We start from the raw sequence: 13751 nt of genomic DNA, 5'->3' as shown, positions 1-13751 counted from the left end.
GAGGTGCGGCTCAGAAAACTCGTTGCCCCATTGCCGACTAACCTGACGTCCATTCATCTCCCTTCCATCACCTCGACACGCCCTCCCTCCATCACATCCCCCCCCACGACCATCGCGTTTTGCATCGCGATATCACCTATACGGCACTGAGATATCGCCAAGCACGATCGCGTCCTTCTCCTCCTCGCCCTTTTTCGAGCTTTCGCAAAGTCGGTGGATCTAGGTCGCAGGCGCCCTCGTGGCAAGGGCTGCCAGAGGCCTCAGCCGGCCAGCTCGCTTTCTTCTCCTCCCCTCCCCCCTCGACGTCTCTTCCATCATCGCCGTATCTCGGTCAATAAAGGTTGCCAGCACAGCTTCCTTACATTTACGACTTCGTCACCTCACGTCTTCGCGCGACCACCACGTCTCAAAACCCCCCGTTGACCGACTGACGCAACGCACCGCTTTTGAAAAGAACACCTCACCGCGACCACCGTCATCATGGCGAACGTTTACTTCCCATATTCCAAAGCGCCTTTGCGCACCATCAAGGAAATTCAGTTTGGTCTTTTCTCCCCGGAGGAGATCAAACGCATGAGCGTGGTTCATGTTGAATACCCGGAGACGATGGTTTGTTCTTCCCGGTGTTCCTTCAAAGCACGAAGCGGCCGCGGGTGGCGCTAACGCGGGAAACAACTTCCCAATAGGATGAACAACGGCAACGTCCGCGCACAAAGGGCCTGAACGACCCCCGCCTCGGAACGATCGATCGACAATGGAATTGCGAGACTTGCGAGGAAGGTCAAAAAGAATGTCCCGGGCACTTTGGACACATCGAGCTGGCGACTCCTGTTTATCATATTGGTATGTTGACCGACAAACAACCATAAATCAAATCAAATGCCGCGAATAATACTAACTTCTCTCGCTTTTCGCATCTTTCAGGTTTCTTGACTAAAATCAAGAAGCTCCTTGAGACGGTCTGCCACAACTGTGGCAAGATCAAGGCCAATACGGTTAGTCATCCCTTTAGGGATGGCAAATCTACTACGGCGGTTTTGCTAACATAACACACCAGTCCGATTCTAAATTTCTAGACGCCCTGCGCATGCGGGACCCCAAGAAACGGTTCGATATCATCTGGCGCCTTTCCAAAGATGTGCTGATCTGCGAAGCCGACCCTCCTCCGGATGACGAGGATCCGTTCTCGAAAGAGAACTCCAAGCCGTCGCGGATGCATGGTGGATGTGGTAACGCGCAGCCTACCATTCGCAAGGAGGGTATCACGCTCGTCGGCACTTGGAAGCCCAACAAGATGATGGATGAGATGGATATGCAACAACCCGAGAAGAAGACCATCACCCCTCTAATGGCTCTGAATGTCTTCCGCAGCATCACCCACGAAGATACCCGCATTATGGGCTTGAGTAATGATTATGCTCGTCCTGAGTGGATGATCATCACAGTCCTTCCAGTCCCCCCTCCGCCGGTCCGTCCTAGTGTGCTTGTCGGTGGTAGCACCAGTGGCCAACGTGGTGAGGATGATTTGACTTACAAGCTTGCTGAAATCGTTCGAGCAAATCAGAACGTTCAACGCTGTGAGCAAGAAGGTGCTCCCGAACACGTTGTGCGCGAATTCGAATCTCTCTTGCAGTATCACGTCGCCACCTACATGGATAACGATATTGCGGGTCAGCCAAAGGCCATGCAGAAATCCAACCGTCCGGTCAAGGCTATCCGCAGCCGTTTAAAGGGTAAAGAAGGCCGTCTTAGACAGAACTTGATGGGCAAGCGTGTCGACTTCTCTGCTCGTACTGTCATTACCGGTGATCCGAACCTGTCACTCGAGGAGGTCGGTGTGCCGAAGAGTATTGCCAAGACATTAACTTACCCGGAGGTCGTGACCCCATACAACATCGAGAAACTGCAGCAGCTTGTACAGAACGGCCCGAATGAGCACCCTGGAGCCAGGTATATCGTTCGAGACAATGGCGAACGCATTGATCTTCGCCATGCTCGGAGAGCGGGAGGTCAGCAGTTGTTGTATGGATGGAAGGTGGAACGCCACCTGATGGATGGGGATGTGATTCTCTTCAACCGTCAACCATCTCTGCACAAGGAATCCATGATGGCTCACCGCGTCCGTGTCATGCCGTATTCGACTTTCCGCATGAACTTGTCTGTGACGTCCCCCTACAACGCCGATTTCGACGGCGATGAAATGAACTTGCATGTCCCTCAGTCTGAGGAATCGCGCGCCGAGCTCAGCCAGCTCGCACTGGTGCCGATGAACATTGTCTCCCCCCAGCGAAACGGCCCGCTTATGGGTATCGTGCAGGATACTCTTTGCGGTATCTATAAGATTTGCCGACGTGATGTCTTCCTGACGAAGGATCAAGTCATGAATCTGATGATGTGGGTGCCCGACTGGGATGGTGTTATTCCTCCCCCAGCTATCTTGAAGCCCAGACCCAGGTGGACTGGAAAGCAGATGATCAGTATGGCTCTGCCTCCTGGCCTGAACCTCCTACGTGTGGACAAGGATAGCTCGCCATTGGCGGAGAAGTTCTCTCCTTTGGCTGATGGTGGTCTTCTCATCCACGGAGGACAGTTGTTGTATGGTATGTTTTCCAAGAAGACTGTCGGTGCCAGCGGTGGCGGTGTCATCCACACCATTTTCAACGAGAATGGGCCTTGGGCTGCCGTGGGTTTCTTCAACGGTGCTCAAAGAATTGTCAACTACTGGCTGCTACACAACGGTTTCAGTATCGGTATTGGTGACACCATTCCTGACGAGCTAACAATCCAGCGGATTGAGAACTGTGTGAAGAACCGTAAGAAGGAGGTTGAGGAAATCACTGCCAGCGCTACCGACAATACACTTGAGCCCCTCCCCGGTATGAACGTCCGTGAGACTTTCGAGAGCAAGGTCTCCCGTGCCCTGAACAATGCTCGTGATGAAGCTGGTAGCGAAACGGAGAAGAGTTTGAAGGACCTGAACAACGCCATTCAAATGGCTCGTTCCGGTTCCAAGGGTTCAACCATTAACATCTCTCAGATGACTGCTGTCGTGGGACAACAGTCCGTCGAGGGCAAGCGTATTCCTTTCGGTTTCAAGTATCGGACTTTGCCACATTTCACGAAGGACGACTATTCTCCCGAGTCTCGTGGTTTCGTCGAGAATTCTTACTTGCGTGGGTTGACTCCAACCGAGTTCTTCTTCCATGCTATGGCTGGTCGTGAGGGTTTGATCGATACTGCCGTCAAGACTGCCGAAACTGGTTACATTCAGCGTAAGCTGGTCAAGGCGCTTGAAGAGGTTATGGTCAAGTACGATGGTACCGTCCGTAACTCTCTGGGTGACATTATCCAGTTCATCTACGGAGAGGATGGTCTGGATGGTGCCCACATCGAGAACCAACGTGTCGATGTCATCAGGTGCTCGGATGACAAGTTCCGTGATCGTTTCCGCGTGGATCTCATGGATCCTGAGCGGAGCCTTGGACCGGATGTTCTGGAACAAGCCAATGAGATTGCGGGTGATGTTGAAGTCCAGCGACATCTGGATGAAGAATGGGAACAGCTTCTCAAGGACCGTGCATTCCTGCGTACCGTGGTCAAGGAAGACGATGAGATGATGCAACTTCCGATCAACGTGCTACGTATTCTAGAGACGGCTAGATCCACCTTCAAGATCCGTGATGGGGCCATCAGTGACCTGCACCCCGCGGAAGTCATTCCCCAGGTTCGCGCTCTCCTGGATCGCCTGCTTGTTGTGCGTGGTGACGACGTTATCTCGCGCGAGGCTCAAGAGAGTGCGACGATGCTCTTCAAGGCTCAGCTCCGCAGCCGTCTTGCATTCAGACGACTTGTTACTGAGTACTCTTTGAACAAACTTGCGTTCCAGCATGTCATTGGAGCCATCGAGATGAGGTTCGCGAAAGCTGGTGCTAACCCGGGCGAGATGGTTGGTGTGCTTGCGGCTCAGTCTATCGGTGAGCCTGCTACGCAGATGACTTTGAACACTTTCCACTTTGCTGGTGTCTCTTCCAAGAACGTCACCCTCGGTGTCCCACGTTTGAAGGAAATTCTGAACGTTGCTACCAACATCAAGACGCCTTCCATGACGGTATACCAGGAGGCTGGAAACTCCTTCAACAAGGAGAGTGCGAAGCAACTTCGTAGCGCTGTCGAGCATACCAGCTTGCGATCCGTTACGGAGGCTACCGAGATCTACTACGATCCGGAAATTCAAACCACTGTCATCGAAAACGATAGGGATATGGTGGAGTCCTACTTCATCATTCCCGAGGATGTCACGGATGACTCGTCCCGCCAGTCTAAGTGGTTGCTGCGTATCATCCTCAGTCGCCCTAAGCTTCTCGATAAGGGGCTTACTGTTCAGGACGTTGCGTCAAAGATCAAAGCCGCTTATCCCAAGGATATCGCGGTTCTGTTCAGTGATAACAACGCAGACGAGCAGGTTATTCGTATCCGTCAGATCCAGGATTACAAGGAAGACGAGGAAGATGAAGACATCGAATACGATGTCACTCTCAAGAAACTTGAGCAGCATCTTCTGGACACCTTGACCCTCCGTGGTGTTCCTGGAGTGGAGCGAGCGTTCATTAATGAGAAGAGTAAGGTTCGCGTCCTGGAAGACGGTTCGCTCTTTGCTAGCAAGTCCGATCCGCTCTGCAAGGAATGGGTTCTCGAAACCAGCGGTTCGTCACTTGGTGAGGTCCTGGCAATCCCTGGTGTCGACGCCTCTCGCACATATTCCAACCAGTTCATTGAGGTCTTCGAAGTTTTTGGTATCGAGGCCGCTCGTACTGCTGTGCTTCGCGAGTTGACCCAGGTGCTGGCGTTCGACGGTTCTTATGTCAACCACCGTCACTTGGCGCTGCTGGTTGATGTTATGACTGTCCGTGGTTTTCTGACTCCGGTCACCCGTCACGGTATTAACCGCGCTGACAATGGTGCTCTGATGCGTTGTTCGTTCGAAGAGACTGTGGAGATCTTGTTGGAGGCTGCCGCTTTCGGCGAGCTCGATGACTGCCGTGGTGTGTCGGAGAACTTGATCCTGGGACAGATGGCACCTGCTGGTACTGGAGAGTTCGACGTCTACCTTGACCAGAACCTTCTGAACACCGTGGTGTCAGACAATGCCCGCCATGGCGTGATGGGAGCCGTCGGTGCCAAGGATGCGATCTTCTCGGATGGCGCTGCTACGCAGTATGATACTGGTTCGCCCATGCAGGCCAGTGCCTACATTGGCTCGCCCGATCCGGAATCGAACTTCTCCCCGATTCGTCAGGCAGGCGCCGAGACTCCGGGTGGTTTCACTGAATACCAGCCCAGCGGCGGCTTTGGAGGTGGTTTCAGCCCGGCGGCCACGAGCCCAGCTGGTTATTCCCCCAGCAGTCCGTTCAGCGCGAACCCGACTTCACCTGGATACTCTCCTACGTCGAGCTACTCGCCTACCTCTCCAGGTATGGCTATGACCAGCCCTCGCTTCATGACATCTCCTGGATTCTCCCCCGCCAGTCCTTCATTCGCCCCAACTTCGCCAGCCTACTCTCCTACGTCGCCGGCGTACGGGCAAGCCTCTCCTACGTCGCCTTCTTATTCGCCCACCTCGCCTGGGTTCTCACCGACGTCCCCGAACTACAGTCCTACGTCTCCCAGCTTCAGTCCAGCGTCGCCGGCGTTCAGTCCTACCTCTCCAAGCTACAGCCCGACCAGTCCTGCCGTTGGTGGTGCCCGGCACCTGTCACCTACCTCACCTACCTCTCCCAAGTACACCCCGACATCGCCTGGATGGTCTCCTACGAGTCCTCAGACGTACTCTCCAACGTCTCCCAACTTTGCCGGCTCGCCGACGTCTCCTGGTGGGCCTACATCCCCAGGCTACAGCCCGACGTCGCCGGCTTTCAGCCCTACGTAAGTGTCTCTCCGCTCAGACAGGGTACAACAAGATACTAATCTGCAATGCAGGTCTCCACGCCAGTAAAGTCCGAGCTTTCGTGATGTGTCTCCTTACGACTTTCGCTGTATCATTGTATTATCACCTCATCCTGACAAGTTGGAAAGGGAGAAAAGAAACGAAAAAAACATCTTGCATTGTATGTTGCGGAATTGGTTGGTTATATCATGCCGAAATTTGGGCGTTTGCAGCCTGCTTCTCTTTCCCATTCCCATTCTAAATGTATGTTCTTTTTCTTTTTCTCTTGCACCAGCCTGCAGGTTTATTACCCTTATTCAATACTAGTTTTCCTACAACCAAGCCAGTCTGCTGAAATTGCGAATGGGTTTCTTGGGCCTGGTTTCATGCTTCTTCTTTTTTTGTTTTCCTTTCTTTTTTGTGTGCATTTAAAATACCAAGCGTTTAGACCAGACTATGCTCATGCATCATGACTTGATCATGAGGAATGAGTGGGTTTACCGAGAAATGTCCCTTTCGCGTCAAATTGCATGGAGGATGTTCCTTTCGTTCCTTTCAATTGCTGCGTGTATTTGCTGTTCTTGCTGCGATCGATGGCCGAGGTCTGCTCTGTACACAGACTTACGAATGCGGACGGGGCCATTGATGTGGAAGAGCTTATGACCCAATAAAAAAGACCTAAAAAATGTGAAAATATCCCATTGACTTGACCCGAAGATCAAGATAAGCTGGAGTAGAAGGTACAGTAAGTAGTACAGGTAGATGAGTGAATATGTTGTAGATGTGGTGGTAGGAATAGTAGTAATAAGTGACTTCGTACTGTCGAGGAAACGCCAGGTGGCCGCTTTCCGTTCCGCCTTGCCGTGCGCCGGAGATAGCGTGAGGAGAACCCATCTAACATCATCATCATCATCATCATCATCATCACTGATTGTCGGTTACCCACCCAGGAAGTGAGCTCAGAGTCGCCATGCGCCTCTCATTGCTCACCTCTACTAGAATCTTTCTGACAACATGAAGAACCGCTGGTTATGGCACATTCTGCCACTGGCGCTACGTGAGTGCCTCTGCTGCTCTCTGTTCTCCGCGGGCGGAGCTGGACCCGAGCTCGACAATGACGGACGCGATAGCCATGGCCAACTGACTGACTCCTGCTGCCTTCTATATCTAGTGCTGCTGCTGCAGGCCTTCCTAGTCGAATGTAATGATCAAGTTGAAGATCTATCCTCCACGATAGATGCTGTACATGATTCCCAGACGCCATTCGTCCAGTCCTCAAGCCGGTCTGAGGATGCCGAAGTCCCACTGGGCCAAGGTGAGATTGATCTGTCATCTCATCCTCATCTCCATCCATCCTCTACCGCAATCAACACCCGTGTGTGTCTAACCACGTTACTTTGGTCTAAACAGAACGCGTCGAACATGCCCTTCGAATCCTGCGAGACGCTAAACTCTCCGTTGTCGCCCCGGACACGAAACCCTCCGGCCTGGTGGGGTACGCCTGGTACTATGCCCAGGAAGCTTTCCGGATCCTCTTCATGAACGCCCCGAGCTCCTCGTCGGACGGCCACCACCGCCCTTCCACGCGAAAGATCCATCCGGATATCGCCAAAGCCGTGCACGAGCTCACGGTCGCCGCGGAGGAGGCGCACAACGCGGACGCGATGTTCCTGCTCGCGGAGATGAACTTCTACGGCAACTTCACGCACGCGCGCGATTTCCCACGCGCCTTCCACTGGTACCAGGCCCTGGCGTCCGCCACGGGCAACAGCACCGCCCAGTATATGCTGGGGTTCATGTACGGCACGGGCGTGGGCGGCGCCGTCGAGCGCGACCAGGCGAAGTCCCTCCTGTACCATACCTTTGCGGCGGAGGCCGGCAACACCCGCTCGGAGATGACGCTGGCGTATCGCCACCACCAGGGCGTCGGCGCCCCGCGCGACTGCGACCAGGCGACCTACTACTACAAGCAGGTGGCCGACAAGGCGATCGCGTATCTCCGGTCCGGCCCGCCGGGCGGCCAGAGCATGATCCGCGAGTCATACCGGTGGGCGGACGAGGAAGGTGGCGTCTACGGCGAGGGCGCCAGTGTGTCGACGGCGGGGCTGCGGGATTCGGCGCATTCGGGGGCTGACGCGAATTTGGAGGATGTGCTGGAGTATCTGGATCTGATGTCGCGCAAGGGCGAGCTGAAGGCTACGTTCAGCCTGGGCAAGATGTACTACGAGGGCGGGCGGGGCCTGCCGCGCAATTTCCGCCGGGCGATGCGGTATTTCAAGCAGGTCACGCGGCGGTATTGGAATCAGGATGGCGCCGTGAACCCCAACCACCCCCAGGGGATCGAGAAGTTGGCGGCGAAGGCGGCGGGCCATGTTGGGCTGATGTATCTGCGCGGGGAAGGCGTGGAGCAGAATTTCGCGACGGCGTCCAGCTGGTTCCGGCGGGGACTGGCCAACGGCGACGCGCTATGCCAGCACGAACTCGGCCTGATGTACCTGCATGGGTACGGCGTGACGCCGGACGCCTTCCGGGCGGCCTCGTACTTCCGCTCGGCGGCGGACCAGGACTTTCCGGCGGCCGAGACGAGACTGGGCGCCCTGTTCTTGGACCAAGGGGATGTGTCGACTGCCACCAAGTACTTTGAGCTGGCGGCCCGGTGGGGGTCGATGGAGGCGTTCTATTATCTCGCCGAATTGTCCAACAACGGGGTCGGCCGGAAGCGGCACTGCGCGATGGCGGCCTCGTATTATAAGATGGTGGCGGAGCGAGCGGAGGCCATCCATTCTTCGTTCGAGGAGGCCAACACGGCGTATGAGAGCGGGGACAAGGAGCGGGCGCTCATCCCCGCGATGATGGCGGCGGAACAGGGCTACGAGCACGCGCAGTCGAATGTGGCGTTCCTCCTGGATGAGCAGCGTTCGCTGGTCTCGTTGGATTCGATCCTCCCGGGCGCAGCCAAGAAGAGTCGACCGGCCTTACTCCGCAACGCCGCGCTGGCGCTCATCTACTGGACGCGGTCGGCCAAGCAAGCGAACATCGACTCCCTGATCAAGATGGGCGACTACTATCTTAGTGGCACGGGCATCGCGGCGGACGCCGAGAAGGCCTCGACCTGCTACCACACCGCCGCGGAAGCCCACTACAGTGCTCAAGCGTACTGGAATCTGGGGTGGATGCACGAGAACGGGGTGGCGGTCGACCAGGACTTCCACATGGCGAAGCGGTACTACGATCTGGCGTTGGAGACCAGCCCGGAGGCTTATTTGCCGGTGAAGCTGAGTCTGTTGAAGTTGCGGATGCGGGGGTATTGGAATTGGCTGACGAATGGCGATATCAATCCCATCCAAGAAGAAGAGGGTACGTTTTGATCTCACCACCCACCACTTGCCCCCGATAGGAAAATATGTAGTTGACACGAACCCCCAAACGCAGCAGCCAAACCCCACCGCACTTTCAAGGAGTGGATCGCCGCGTTCATTGAGAACGACGAAGAGGAGGAGGCCAATTACCGCGCGCAGCTGTACAAACGGGGTGAGGACGAGGAGGACGATCTGATGTCGGCGGGGCGCGGGCTGGATGAGCGCCATACCCACGATGATGGCTACTATGATGATCTGGAGTTGGATATCGATGAGAGCGTGCTGGAGGGGTTGATCATCGTGGGGTTGGCAGCGACTCTGTTGATCCTGGTGTACATGCGACAGCAGCGGAATCGCCAGAGACAGGACGGCGGGAACCTGGCTGTGGCTGGTGGCAATGGGAATGGGGTTGGAAATGGCAACGGGGTGGGCAATGGGAACGGCTTCGGCGATCGAGGGTTCTTCCCTCGACCTGGGGATCCAGAGTTCGCGCAATGGGCGGCGGGGGGGGTGGGTCATTAGAATAGTTGGTTGGTGATGCAGAAATTGTAGTTGTTGTTTACACAGTAGATGTGCAAAGGGTGTTTGAGCATGTGACTCGGGCTTATCGATAAGCGCAGCAGCTTTATCGCTCGCTCGTCCTTGATCTCCAACGGAACTTGAGGATGTTGTTGAGACATTGCAATTCTTCTGCTACGCCTCTCTGATGACTCGATACTAGATCCTACAACAGACTACACCTCGTCCAGTCTACTACACACACGAAGATGAGCAGCATCAACAAACGTCGTCGTCTCAACCCCTCACCATCCTCCACCTTAACCAAGCCATTCAAGTCCCCGCTGCGCAGACCTGCTCCTGCCACAGAAAACCCCCATGCGGCGGTGGCCGGTAGTCCGACACTGAACACTGTAGCTGCGGCGAAGGGCATGTTAACCCCGGGGGTGGTTGTCTCAAGCACGCGAGCTAACGGCATCGCTCGGCTATAGATGCAGGTACCGCTGCAGGAACCGATTCAGGTACGGACAGCACCCACCGGCTACAGCAGCAAGCCATCCATCCATAGGTATACTCACAGAATTGTCTTTAACAACTGAGTCCCAGCAATTGGCGCCGCCACAGCTACCACTACAATAACCGCAACGCCAACCCCAACTCCACGCCCCCAAAACCAGGCACGTACAGTCTGTCCCCTGCCTGTCCGCAAACCCCGGGCGCCGTCCGTGACCAGGAACTAACCCATCCACCTCCCCAGCAACAACAACAATCCAACCCAAGCACCAGCACCAGCACCAGCACCAGCACAACCCCCACTCCCACCAACCCTTCCTCTCAACCACGCCCACGCCCACGTCCACGTCCACGTCCCCGCTCACACCCACTTACCCGCACCACACCCCGCACCCCCCCCAAACCCACCCCCCTCTCCGCCCCCTCCGCCCCTTCCTCCCCGACAACAACCGAGCTCTCCGCCCTAACCACCCAAAAAGCCACCCTCTTCGCGCACCTCCACGCCCTGACCGCCGAGCACGACACCCTCCAACAAGCCCGCCGCATCGAGGCCCAACACAAGACCGTCGAGCTGGAGCGGCTGATCCACAAGTGGCAGGGGGTCAGCCAGCGCGCCGCGGAGGAGGTGTTTCTTGGGGCGAGGGAGCGGGTAAGTCGGATGGGGGGGTTGCAGGTTCTGAGGTCGGGGAATGGATCCGGGGCGGGCGCGGGGACGGGGTCGTGGGGGTGGGATTGTGAGGAGCAGGTTCCTTCGGTTTCATCTTCGACTGGGTCGCAGGGGCGCGATCATGGGGATGGGAAGGGGGGTCAGGGGCTGGATTCTGGTGGCGATGACGATGATGATGATGAAGAGCAGGTTCGTTTACCTGACGCTTTTCTTTTCTTCGGGGTTTCCTTTGTTGGTGGGCGGGGGAGAGTCGGTTGGTTGGTTGGTTGGTTGGTTGGTTGTGCTGGTGCTGGTGCTGACGCTGACGCTGGCGATGACAGGAGCTTACGATGGGGGTGATGTTGAGGATGATGAAGATTGATTTCGGGGTTATTGGGTTTGATGTTGAGAGGGAGGGGTGGGCTACTTAGGTTCTGGTGGTGTACTCGAGGGCGTGTGGTTTGGTTTGAAGTATGCTCAAGATGTGGGTTCTGTTCGGGTCATGTTATCATGGGATGATCTGGGTAAGTGGTAGGTTTGTGGAATGGGCTGTAAGGCTCCTCTATGCGGGTTTCTGATCAAGCAGGTTCATACTCGATGCGCTGTATCCTTCTTCTGTGATTGAAATACGTGAGGGCACTTCGCCATCAGAACGCTGTATTGTACTGTATATGCTAACCACCGTACCTATAACCCTGCTATTCCGATGATCAGCTACTCCTTCTCGATATACTGCTCGAAGATCTTCCCAATCTGTTTGGCACTCTCCTTCGGGAGGCGCTTCTGCCCATTCTCATAATCCACATAAGTCACACCGAACCGAGTCTCGTACCCTTCGGCCCACTCGAAGTTACTGCGCAGCAAAGTCAGCAAGCCAACCCCAATCCACCAGCCCAGACAGAAGAAAACTTACTCCATCAAACTCCACGCCATGTACGCGCGCACATCCACCCCATCCAGCGTATACGCATCCGCCATGGCGGCGATATAGTCGCGGAAATACTGCACGCGGAACTCATCCCGCAGCAGCTGGTCCACGGGCAGGTCGTTCTCCCCCTTGAGACTCGTGCCGTTCTCCGTGACGTAGATCTTCGGCTGCCCGTAGCGGTCGCTCAGCCACTTGAGCAGCTTCCGGAACCCGAGGGCGCACGGCCGCAGCCACGCCGACTGGGTCTCGGGGCCGATCCACTCGCCGGCCTTGTTCTGCAGCAGGATCTCCAGGTTCCCCGCGGTGTCGGTGGGGTCGGGCGCGCCGGTCTTGGCCCGGATGTGGTTGGCGCAGTAGTGGTTCATGCCGTAGAAGTCGTTGCTGCCGTGCACGAGGGCGCGGTCCTCGGCGGTCCACGCGGGCAGCCGGTCGCCCAGCTGCCGCACCATGCTGTCCGGGTACTTGCCGTGGTAGATGGGGTCGGCGAACCAGGAGATGGCGAACTCGATCTTGCGGGTGCACGCCTCCACGTCGGCCGGGTTGGCCGGGTCCCAGGGTTCGGCCCAGTCGCCTGTCGCGGTTGCATCAGCATCAGCTTCCCTGTCCTTCACCTCCCCTCACCCCACCCCTTCACCAGAGAAAGGGAAGGAACCAACCATTCAGCGTAATCCCAATCTCCCCGCCATCCCTGCCCTTGAACTCCTCCCGATACACCTTGACGGCGGCCCCATGCGCCACGAGCAGGTTATGCCCGACGATCCAGGGCTCGCGCGCCCCATCGCCGACGCGGCTCTTGGCGCGGTCGCTCGTGCGGCCCGGCGCGAACTGCCCGACGTTGTACCCGAGCACCGCGCTGCACCACGGCTCGTTGAAGGTGATCCAGTGCCGGACGCGGGCGCCGAACGCCTCGAACAGCACCCGCGCGTACCGCGTGAAGTCCGCCACGAACTCCTCCTTGTTCAGCAGCCCGCCGTACCGCTGGTCCAGCGCGTCCGGCAGGTCCCAGTGGTACAGGGTCACCAGCGGCACGATGCCGGCGGCGTGCAGCGCGTCGATGAAGGCGCTGTAGTGGTCGAGGCCCTTTTGGTTGATCGGGTCGTTGCGGCCGCCGAGGGGGATGATGCGGGACCTGTTTTGGGGGGTATTAATTGGGTGATCGTGGAGTAGAGGTCAGGAAGGGGCGTGTTTGTGTGAGGAGGGGCTTGGAGAGTGGATGGTCGTGGGGGATGTTGCCGGGCTAGCGATGCGGAGTGTTGTGAAAGCAGGGCGGGCTGGCTGGCTGGCTGGCTCACCATGAAATCGAAAACCGATACGCCTTGGCCCCGCATTGCTTCAGCAGGGCAATGTCCTCGTCCACCCGGTGGTACGAGTCGCACGCCACGTCGCCGTTCGACCCGTCGGCGATTTTGCCGGGGATCTTGCAGAAGGTGTCCCAGATCGACGGGCCGCGGCCGTCCTCGGCGACGGCGCCCTCGATTTGGTAGCTGGGGTAGATGATTCGTTAGTTTGATGCTATTGCGTGAGGATTGTAGGTAGAGAAGAAAACGGACCTGGCGGTGGCGAAGCCCCAGAGGAAGTCTTTGGGAAGGGTGGAGGCGCCTGCTGAACCCATGGTGGTTTGGTTTGGTGGTGTACAGTCCAAGGAAGTATAAAGAAAGAGGGGAGGGGGAATAGTTTGGAGAGTAAAAGCTCCCCGCGCAGTTCATAAGGCGTATTTATAGAGGGATCACCCCATACTTGCCCCAACCATCTACCACATGATGAGAGGGGTCAAGGTGACCGAAGGCACGGGCAGGATCCATCCTCGATCCAACCAGAGCATTGTATCTGTCTGATGCCGGTGGAAGAATGGAACAAAGATCGCCTTCAGTCTTTCCCACGCGG

General features: G+C 56.6%; 4 protein-coding genes across 4 annotated transcripts; 3 read left to right on the top strand and 1 right to left on the bottom strand.

Moving 5' to 3' along the window:
* The first annotated feature begins 352 nt into the window (after nt 1–352).
* On the top strand, nt 353–6186 carry BO86DRAFT_117818 (DNA-directed RNA polymerase II core subunit RPO21). Its single transcript, XM_025665979.1, has 5 exons — nt 353–609; nt 687–843; nt 925–995; nt 1058–5922; nt 5977–6186. The coding sequence occupies exons 1-5, from the start codon at nt 481–483 to the stop codon at nt 5990–5992; spliced, it is 5238 nt and encodes a 1745-aa protein (XP_025526816.1). The 5' UTR covers nt 353–480; the 3' UTR covers nt 5993–6186.
* Nucleotides 6187–6826: 640 nt separating this feature from the next.
* On the top strand, nt 6827–10261 carry BO86DRAFT_389885 (ubiquitin ligase complex subunit HRD3). The gene is made up of 4 exons (XM_025672250.1): nt 6827–6980; nt 7095–7238; nt 7334–9280; nt 9356–10261. The coding sequence occupies exons 1-4, from the start codon at nt 6938–6940 to the stop codon at nt 9802–9804; spliced, it is 2583 nt and encodes an 860-aa protein (XP_025526815.1). The 5' UTR covers nt 6827–6937; the 3' UTR covers nt 9805–10261.
* Nucleotides 10050–11370, top strand: BO86DRAFT_400366 (putative DNA repair protein Dds20/Mei5; the record flags this gene model as incomplete). Its single annotated transcript, XM_025673705.1, has 4 exons — nt 10050–10193; nt 10272–10348; nt 10405–11149; nt 11281–11370. 4 exons carry the CDS (start codon nt 10050–10052, stop codon nt 11368–11370), a joined length of 1056 nt encoding a protein of 351 aa, XP_025526814.1.
* BO86DRAFT_389883 (glycoside hydrolase family 1 protein) lies at nt 11308–13696 on the bottom strand. The gene is made up of 5 exons (XM_025672249.1): nt 13418–13696; nt 13160–13351; nt 12524–12996; nt 11853–12438; nt 11308–11792 (listed from the first exon to the last, which is right to left on the bottom strand). Exons 1-5 carry the CDS (start codon nt 13477–13479, stop codon nt 11654–11656), a joined length of 1452 nt encoding a protein of 483 aa, XP_025526813.1. The 5' UTR covers nt 13480–13696; the 3' UTR covers nt 11308–11653.
* Between the last annotated feature and the right edge of the window lie 55 nt (nt 13697–13751).

Source organism: Aspergillus japonicus, assembly GCF_003184785.1.
Source record: "Aspergillus japonicus CBS 114.51 unplaced genomic scaffold BO86scaffold_30, whole genome shotgun sequence".
Taxonomy (NCBI): Eukaryota; Fungi; Ascomycota; class Eurotiomycetes; order Eurotiales; family Aspergillaceae; genus Aspergillus; species Aspergillus japonicus.
Note: the sequence above shows the minus strand (reverse complement) of the source record. Positions and strands in the feature narration are given on the sequence as shown.

Excerpts from the sequence above, each read along its gene's own strand:
- BO86DRAFT_389885 (XM_025672250.1), top strand. The coding sequence starts at position 6,938 with ATGAAGAACCGCTGGTTATGGCACATTCTGCCACTGGCGCTAC. Across the intron at positions 6,981-7,094 it reads CATTCTGCCACTGGCGCTAC|TGCTGCTGCTGCAGGCCTTC; the intron begins GTGAGTGCCTCT and ends TTCTATATCTAG. Across the intron at positions 9,281-9,355 it reads TCCCATCCAAGAAGAAGAGG|CAGCCAAACCCCACCGCACT; the intron begins GTACGTTTTGAT and ends CCCCAAACGCAG.
- BO86DRAFT_389883 (XM_025672249.1), bottom strand. The coding sequence starts at position 13,479 with ATGGGTTCAGCAGGCGCCTCCACCCTTCCCAAAGACTTCCTCTGGGGC. Across the intron at positions 12,997-13,159 it reads TATCGGTTTTCGATTTCATG|GTCCCGCATCATCCCCCTCG; the intron begins GTGAGCCAGCCA and ends CCCCCAAAACAG. Across the intron at positions 11,793-11,852 it reads ATGGCGTGGAGTTTGATGGA|TAACTTCGAGTGGGCCGAAG; the intron begins GTAAGTTTTCTT and ends TTTGCTGCGCAG.
- BO86DRAFT_117818 (XM_025665979.1), top strand. The coding sequence starts at position 481 with ATGGCGAACGTTTACTTCCCATATTCCAAAGCGCCTTTGCGCACCATC. Across the intron at positions 610-686 it reads TTGAATACCCGGAGACGATG|GATGAACAACGGCAACGTCC; the intron begins GTTTGTTCTTCC and ends ACTTCCCAATAG. Across the intron at positions 996-1,057 it reads GCAAGATCAAGGCCAATACG|TCCGATTCTAAATTTCTAGA; the intron begins GTTAGTCATCCC and ends ATAACACACCAG.